Below are 9,379 nucleotides of genomic sequence, written 5' to 3'. Positions count from 1 at the left end.
ATCGACTTTGTACAGCGCTGTGTAATATGATGGTGCTATATAAATACTGTGTAGTAATTATAATTTATCAGATGATTAATATATGTATAGTCACTAATCAAATATTAGTTATCTGATAAATTATGGATCATTTGTTGATATAATTTACTTTTAAACTTACGTTACTTTTTTCCCGGCTCTCTGTTACTGCTTTTCTATTTAGTCCCGTGTCAAACCTGTAAGCAATCGGGAACACGGGACTCCTATTAGCGAGGGACTCTATCGAGTTCTGCGCTGATGGCTCTGCCCCCACCAGGAACGCCCCTGCAGGGAAATCCCTCTCCTCCGCAATGCATACGGAGGAGAGGGAGGGTCCCCTTACCCCGGAAGTGTTAACGCCGTCCGGGGTAAATAGGGAAGGGAGCCACAACAAAGAGGCTCAACAGCCGGGGGTTGCTGACCCCTGCCAGCAGGGATTAGGCCAGATCGACCAATAAAAATACTAGGGGGCTTTACGCCTGAACGGACTACTGGCTAGGCCGTATCTGGCCTAAAGGCCGCAGTTTGCAGACTTCTGGTGTAGACTAAGCCTTAAGTCTGCTAAATACCTTCAGTTCGGTTTGAAAGAAAGCCACTTTCTAGGTAGAGGACCCGATCCTCTGCCAGCCCATCCCTTTTCTCTTTGTGTGAAAGCAGTGATATCTCTGCAGAGGTCTGATATACCTTGGATAACCTAAGTTTTTCAATCAACGGACCTAGGTGGGTGCAGGGACCCTTGTATTCTGCACCTTTAGCTCTGACATGGTGCAGAGACCACTCCTTCTAACATACAGAACAAGTATCCTTTGCAGTAGAATGCTTTTCTACTCCTGATTTGATTGGTTTCTGACTAAAATAGAACAATGCAATCTTTTGTTTTTGAACCTGGAATTAATTTGGAGGATTTAAAATAAGTCTTAAGTTGATCTTTAAAATCACATCTTGTGGCTCTGTAATTTAACCACTTTACTTGTAAGCTGTGTTATATTTTTATAATTACATTTCACATTTGTCATCTCTGCCTCTTGTTTGTAATAAAGGTGTATTATGGAAGCTCAAATAAAGGAGACATTGTGCTGTGCTACAAAGCAGGAAGATATTTTTCATTTCATATCACTGGCATAGTTTATCATTCCACGACCCTGTCAAAATATAAAACTTGTCAGGAATGCAGAGACGGGAAAAACTATGTCTGAAGCATCCTGCAGACTGAAAATCATGCTGAGAATTGATATTTAACAGCTGGACAGTCAGTTTTTTTCAGTGCAGTCTGTTGTACAAATATTAATATAGAAAATAGAGTATTATATTTATAAGTGTCCCTTCTGTTAGAAAGACCACTATCAATACATATATAGATTGCCGAATTAAAAACCAGCCAAGCAAAATGCCTGATGTTTTTCAATTATTAGATTTGAAGTCTAGTTTAATGGGTTCCTTGTTCCTTAATGATAATCCATAAATGTAATATCTGTAAGAAACTCTATTCTTAGCAACAAGTATGAAAATAGGAATTTTGAGTTTCTTGGAGCAATTTAGAACAAACATTACTATTCAAAGCCCAAGTCCAGCTAAAACTGGATAGAATAGGGAAAAATAAAGTGTTCTGTGGGTCTTTTACTTCTTTTTGATGTCTCTGTTGGCAAGAATTCTGCTCCTGAAGTCCTCTTTCAGGAAAAGAAATTACAGAAAGTTCTCTAACAGTGACAAACAAAAACACACCTTTATTAATGGGACAGAGCTTTTTACCATGGTTGCTGTGTGACCTCTTCACAAATGCCAGGCAACCAGCATTTTCAACAGGAAGGCAAAAATGGTGGATTTAATGTGTTTTGCAGCAAAGGTTTCATTAAACTGTCTGCCAAACTGCTAACTATACAATTCTAACATATAGAGTGGAAAGGTATTAGTTACCAAATTGCCTTGCAGGGAAAAGAGGAGCATGCTGATCTGTATGACCGCACGGCCGAGGAGCGGTTATTATGCTGGGTCATATGACTTCACAGTACAGTGGGAGTGAATGCACTGGACCATATGAAGAAGAGATACTATTGTATAAATCTGCATAGAGGAAGGCTTAGTGTACTGGGTAGTATGACTACACAGCAGAGCAGGGGATGAACATAGTGGGTCATAATGACAACACAGCAAAGAAGGAGGTGATTGTACTGGACAGTATGACTACACAGCAGAGCAAACGCAAACATTCTGGGTCTTTTGACTTTAGAGAAGAGCAAGGGTGAACATACTGGGTCATATGACTACACAGCAGAGCAGGGTGTGAACATGCTGGGCGGTGTGACTACACAGCAGATTGGTACACAGCAGAGCAAGGGGTGAACATACTAGGTCATATGACTACACAGCAGAGCAGGGGGTGAACATACTAGGTCATATGACTACACAGCATGGGAATTAAATCTGCAATATTTATCTAAACAATAACCTGTTCTACTAAGCACCTCCTCCTTTCCTCCCATTCATATACAGAGCTAGTACTCCCACTACAAGCCCAATAATTCAGCATTTGGCAGCTAAATATGCAAATCGTTCTTAGGTAATTACTCCGGCAGAACTAAAGAATTAACTCAGGCATGAGGGAATACATCAGCACACTAAAGGGTGTTTTTTTTTTTTATTTGCTTGGAGCTGTTTTTATATTGGCAGCAAAAAAACACTACACTTAAATTAAACCACAGGTTGGCAATTTGTTTCTGTAGCTGCATTTTTAATGATGCACTGCCTTTTATTGGTGTGCCTTAATTAGCATAAATAAGAAATGTGTTCTATGTATCCTCTTCACTTTTGCCATAAAAGCTGTGGAATCTTTTCAAAAATCCATGTGTAAACTTAATAGCCAATCTGTGTTTAGTCCATGCAAGGAAAAGCAAAAAAAATATTTACCAATTCCATCGAAGGCACCTTAGCTTATCTCAACTGCCAGTCCATGTGATCTCCGCATGCAAACAAATTACCTAGTGATTCTAATTTTTCTGAGGGATGGAATGGCATGGGACTTGGTAATATTCCTCACAGTTCATAGCCCTGGTGTTTGGTGATTGGCTTTTAAGGCACAAAAGAATTGTCACAAGGGTTGGGACCCTTGTGTAGCCACCGCTTCCCAGGGGTAGTGTAGTAAAGGGAAAAGGGAAATAAGTAAAGCGGGTGGGGGCAATATTCAAATGGACCTGATGCTTTGGCTTTCTTAGAGGCAGACAACTGGTCTTTGAAGAAACAGCTATTGATCTAATACACATATCTTCTTGCATTGCTTATTAACTGACAACTGATAACTAATATTGCACCTTAAAACACCGATAAGATAAATAACGTAAGACCAATTTTTTGGGGAACTCTTAAAAAATTCCACCACCACAATTCTAAGCTTTGTTATCTTCCCCTTGAAAGATCAATGCATTTTTGTCACCCCCCTGCCACAAACAGTAATCCAAGCCAACCTACCCCTCCACAATTCTGTACTCACCTTAATGTGAATGATGACTTTGTGACATTTTACATTTCCTGATGCATTCTCTCTGCTGTCCACGTCAGTGTAGTTTAGCCCCATTAAGTTGTATGGGAAGAGGAATTGGGATGAGGGGGGTAGTGGAAAAGTGTGCTGGCTTGATCTCTTGATTCTTCTAATGCCTTCTTTGCAATGTACTGTAAAATCAGTAAAAAAATCTGACCCCATCATAAACTAAAATTTAGATGCTGAAAGCAGTAGAGAAAAATGTAATTGTATGCAATTGATCCCTATCATTACATAGCAAAAATGGAATTTTAGTTGGATTACCGTGTCTTGACACTTTGCAAGTGAGCTGGTAGATAATTAGGCCGCATGCAGCAATAGTAGTATTATATGTGGAGAACAGTAAAGCGGAAGGCAATGCTCATACAAGCCATAGCTGAATGTCCATTTTCTGATTTACTTCAATAAAATCTGAAATCTGATTGTTTACAGTTTTTTTATAGGATTCCCATGAAACTACATCATTAAAAAATTAAATCACAATTTAATAACACTTAAACCACCTATTTGACAGTCAACATTTTAATGACAGGTTAGCGTTTACTTATGTTCTGAACAACAGTGTGCAAATTTTCCATGCTAACGTATCAGTAAACTTGTTTGTTTTCGTTCCACACATTAAAACAGCAGCTTTTATTCAACCACACTATGGCAGGAGTGGTATTTTGGCCAGCGTTCTTAAAAAATAAAATAATTCATTGTATAAAAATGCCTTCAGTTCCACCAGAAGAAGTTTAGGAGGCAATTTTCACAGCATTGTAACATCCTGAAAGTAGAGAATGAGGCAAACCAGATGAAAGACACATTTTTACCAATGTCCCGCAATGTAAAGACTCCACCCCACCAATCACTGCAGAGGAACAATATTCAATGGGATGATAAAGGGCTAATGATGATGCGTTCACATACCAACAGTTTGCGAAACTGACACATAAATGGCCAGAAAGAATAAACATTATCTTGTTTTACTTTCAATATTTCCCGCAACAAATGATTTGACATTTTGATTAAAAAAAAAAATAATAATAATGTATACAACACACATTAAGTGTCTTCATCGGATAGTGGTAGATGGTGGAGGGACATTGGGTGTTATGAGTCATTTGTATGGGATATCTTCTTCCATAAAAGGGCCTTTAGATTATTTAAGATTAATGAATGTTGCATCTCCATGTTATTTGTAGCAGCTTTTAGGGCAATGCATGAGTAGATCTGTTTCTCCAGCTCGTCTCGGATTTCAGAAGGGGTTCCTCGAAGCAGGTAGTCTTTTACCAACAGACATATTTTAGCTAAATTTGGTTGGGTGATGTCTGCAGTGCATCTCTTTTTGCTTTGGTCGCACACAGTGCTGCAGTCAGTACCATAAACACAGTCAGCATCAACCTCACAAGGTCGGTCTTTTATTAACTCTTTCAAGTTTTTTTCTGGGGCGATGTTCCTCATGTCCACCACTTTTAGGTCATATTTGTCATTGTAACCAAAGTTTTTGGCACTTATGTCACACATAAGAAAATTTCCAAAGGGTCCATGAAAAATGTCTTCTACAAATTCTAGAAGACCTATGACTATCTTGGCTTTCCTTGGCCATGATGGAGTGAACCACTGGTCCATGCGTTTTCGTAGTCCATGTGGAATAAATACTTCAATGATCCAGGGTAGACTTATTCCATAGAGTGAGGTGTATTGTACACGCTCTGTTATGTACAAATCCCCACAGAAACCAAGCAGTTTTGGAGTGTGCTCCTTGTCCTGCAAGATCACCATCAGTAGAAACTCATTTAGCTGTAGAAGTGCCCAGGCAGACTTGGCTTCTGGTAGTGACACATGTCCATCTTTATTACCATCTGCTGCTGCTAAGATTAGGTTTACTAGTTCACCAAGATTTCCTTGGTCACCTAATTTAGTCTAAAAAACAAATTAAAAAATCATATTACTTTCTCTTGCAAAAAATACATGATAAAAAAAACAAAACAGAAAAATCCTATAGTTTGAAAGCATCCCAAATAATAAAAGTATACTAGTAAAAATGAGAAATAAGCTTTTTGGTTAGTTGAGGAACAAATGCTAACAGCTGAGCACGGAGTGCAAAACAGCACCACCCCACTCCCTTTTATCATTACTCTGGTGACATGGGGACCCATTTTCCATACAGGTAGTTCTTGAGTTAAGGACATCAGACATACGGACACCAAGATACAAACGGACACCAAGATACAACCGGACACCAAGATACAACGGGGGCTTCCTTGCTGGCTCCTGTGCAGGACACAGGTTTGATGGGGGGAGGGGGCGGTTTGCATGACTTGCAGAAGAAATCTTTTGCTAAACACATCTGGGGTTGTGGGTGATCTTAAGAGCTGAGCTGAGCTGAGCTGATCTGATGTGATCTGTAACAATGTCCAAGACAAACTCTGCATTTGTTTCTTTTTGTATATCAAAGCACAGCTTGCTCCAGAAGTTAATGAATGTCTAGGCTCCATAAAGTTTTTTTGTTTTGCTTTGTTTGTGATTAATTTACAGTGAGGATTTTATACAGAACCTGACACCTCACTGCCTAATAATATGTTGAGACAAACATCTGTCATAATTGCATTTATTAAAATAATGCACCTGTCCCCACTTACATACAAATTCAACTTAAGGACAAACCTACAGTCCCTGTCTCTTATGTAACGCGGGCACTACCTATATTTGTGATGTAGTATTTACAACTCTACAAACCCACTGTAGGTTGCCGGAGGTCTGTCATATGGTAGACCTGACGAACATAAGAATCAGAACTCAGCAACTAAAATTGTAAATGTTCTTACTTTTCTCATTTTTCTAGTCGTAGTTAATCACATTGAACTGAATTGTTCTTGTATGGTTGAAGATGTATTGTAGTTTTCTAGGTTGCTTCAACAGTACTGTTGATGCAGCTTGGAAAGCAGAAACACTTTTCAACTTTACAACTTGTAATTGGTCCCATTCACAAGACACTCAGGAACTAATTAAATATAAAATTGTAATGGAACTTTAAATCTGGCTGGTAATGTAACTTTTATACATGTTTAAAGATTCCAAGGTTGGCACCTTAAAAGACCTTAGAAGCTGATTAGGCAAGAGATTTGCAAGCAATAAGGGGAGGAAATTAATTGTGAAAAATAACAGTTGCAGTTAATCATTTGCTGAATTAAATTGCCTTTAAAATGTTTTTCCTTCTAGCTAGCAACAGTTAAAATTATTTAAATTTTCATCACTTTCCACTATTCATGACCATGACACCAATCATATGTGCAAGTAAAAATGTAAGGGATGCATATGAATCATAACATGAACCCCTGGCCCTCTACCATTACATTTTAAAGTAAAGCTGTACCCTTAATATTACCGTCTTGAACTCCCCAATGTGATCTACAGGCATGCTGGTGTCTGACTATCAGGATCATTCGGTATGTTAAACATTATTTAACATTGTAGGTGTTTATAGCTTACAAACTGAATTATCTGGTAGACTTGCAGTAACATACAAGTATCAGCAAGGCACAATGCTCTGCAACAATAATGAAGCAGAAACTGTAACTAGCTTAAATACATCTACAATATTTCACTTGCATAATTGCAAACTATATACATAAACACAAACTTTCTAATAAATTACTTGACCATATTGAGACAATCATAAATGTGAGAAGTGCTTTGGATCCCTATGTGTAAATAATTATGCAGCCAAACTATACTAGTCTCCTGATTAGCTGTTTTTTCATGTCTACATGCCTACCAAAATCATATATATCACCCACCTAAAAATAAAAGGACTTAAAAAAAGAATAGGATAATATACTTGGTATTTGTAATACAATGATAAGCTTGACTTCATTAAACTGCATACCATAATTAGCTGTCAAACCTTCCACTTAGATCATTGTCTCAGTGAATCACATCTGTGTTTTCTGCATTCATCCCTACACAGCAAGCTCAGGACACAGGAGAATAGCTAAAGATTGAGCTAAATGGTAGTACCACTGTCTTTCTGAAAATCACATTATCGATGACATAGATTTCTGTCAGTCTGATTACTAAACAGTTCTAAAGACGGAACACATCAATAATTTTCTGCACTGCCAAACACTTTCAGTACAGATAATGGAGCTGGCTTGCTATAGAAGCTCCTATTTTTTAAAACAAAAGATCTTGACTGAAAACAAGGACATGTTTTTTTAAAAGGTATATTGTACAAAAAATAAAAGCTAGAACAAATCTTTAGTATTGCAGTCTGTATGGTGAAAGAAAATGTGGCCAATATATATTCCAGTAAGATGGCTGGGGAAATGTTACTGATATCAGTCATAGATTTGTATGTGTGTCCTCTTGTGCACAAGTTACCCAAATTACAAACACAATTAAATGAGTGACATCTTTTGCTACCTGCTCTGCATCTTTTGATACCAGCGTAAGAAGTATAGGTCTAGTATATAAAAAGTGTCCCTCTAATAAATGTTTACTAGTAAAATAAAGGTTTAAAGTGGAACTAAACCCAGTCAATCACCCAGTTCCATCACAGGGCACATCCATCTTCTTCTAGTGATCTGCAGCTACCTTGATTGGCCAGGCCGAGGTAAGCCCCTAGAAGTTCATTCAGTTTTGGAAACTTCACAGAAAGCCCAGCAACCAACGCTGAGCATCAGCAGCTCAGTGTTTCTGATAGCCTAAGCGAGCGATTGGGCAGTTTAATGCTTATTGCAGAAATGACATTACCTGCAGTACTTTGCAAAGGTTTTGGGGCTTGAAAAAAATGCTAAAGTTAGGATGCTTTCAAAGATCATGAAACTAATAGCGTTACATCAATTATCAAAGTGCATACACAGCAATAAATATTTTTACCTTTTGCCTTTAAATCAGAAACATTTTTTACAGGTATAATACACATAGCTAGGGATTTTGCAGCAGTCTGGACAGTGAATAATTAAGCAAAACTGATGCCAATGATCAACAAGTTACCTGTAGGTCAAATACAGTAATAACATCAAACTGTAGAAGTAATGTAAAAAAATTAATGCTTTCTAACATGCGGGGATTGTCAAGGTTGCTCCAGTTGCCAGTGGTCACACAATATGAGAGTTATGCCGTTGTTCCACTTTAAATAAATGGCAGTCTAATAAGTTATTTTAAGGTACTCATCCAGCTTTGGCTGTATATATTGCAATGCAGTAAACATTTTAGGGTGCCTAGGGTGCCAAATCTAACCTAAGGCAAGGCAAAAGATTGTATTATAATAGTGATTGTAATGGAGGATGTGGTTAGAAGGGAAGCAGTGAAGATTTACTGACTTGTCCTTGAAATCTACATTTGCATTAAATGTCATAGTGTGTACTGCATCTATTACACACTGTAAGCTGGGCATTTCTTCAGCGACAGATTCACTTGGAGTAGTTCTGGAAATGGGACAAATCACCCCTTACAAAATGATTTGCTCGAATTATCCTGATGACCATTGTTAATAAACAAGAAATTGAGGAGAAATCTAACACATGTCATTAGAACGGGTGGTACGGGGGAATCTTTCATTAGTTAGACCTGCTAGGGTAACAACTATTTATTTTTCACACTTTGGATAGATTTCCCCTTACTTATTGTTGTATCAATAGGACAGGAAGTCTAAAATTTAATCCTGCTGGTGAGATTTTCCAACTTACCCTACCTATTCTTTACAAAGTAAAATGTCTCAGTTACAGATACACTTTATTTAACAAGCCTTTGAGGAATCGATTAGGTTAATTTTTATCTGGACTAGACTACAAACTGGCTTTATCTAAATGATGTTCTGAATGCATTTACCTTACCGGTTGT

The 9,379-nt window shown here is 37.9% G+C and overlaps 1 protein-coding gene across 3 annotated transcripts in view; it reads right to left on the bottom strand.

Moving 5' to 3' along the window:
- Positions 1–4,054: 4,054 nt before the first annotated feature.
- The window catches only part of DIPK1A (divergent protein kinase domain 1A), a 74,493-nt gene continuing 69,168 nt past the window's right edge, over positions 4,055–9,379 (bottom strand). For all 3 annotated transcript variants that reach the window (XM_072419877.1, XM_072419878.1, XM_072419879.1), the window contains exon 6: positions 4,055–5,455. In XM_072419877.1, the coding sequence (XP_072275978.1) occupies positions 4,643–5,455 (813 nt within the window). In that variant the 3' untranslated portion in view covers positions 4,055–4,642. The remainder of the gene's footprint in view (positions 5,456–9,379) is intronic.

The sequence above is a fragment of the Pyxicephalus adspersus genome, chromosome 8, assembly GCF_032062135.1.
Source record: "Pyxicephalus adspersus chromosome 8, UCB_Pads_2.0, whole genome shotgun sequence".
In the NCBI taxonomy this organism is placed as follows: domain Eukaryota; kingdom Metazoa; phylum Chordata; class Amphibia; order Anura; family Pyxicephalidae; genus Pyxicephalus; species Pyxicephalus adspersus.
Note: the sequence above shows the minus strand (reverse complement) of the source record. Positions and strands in the feature narration are given on the sequence as shown.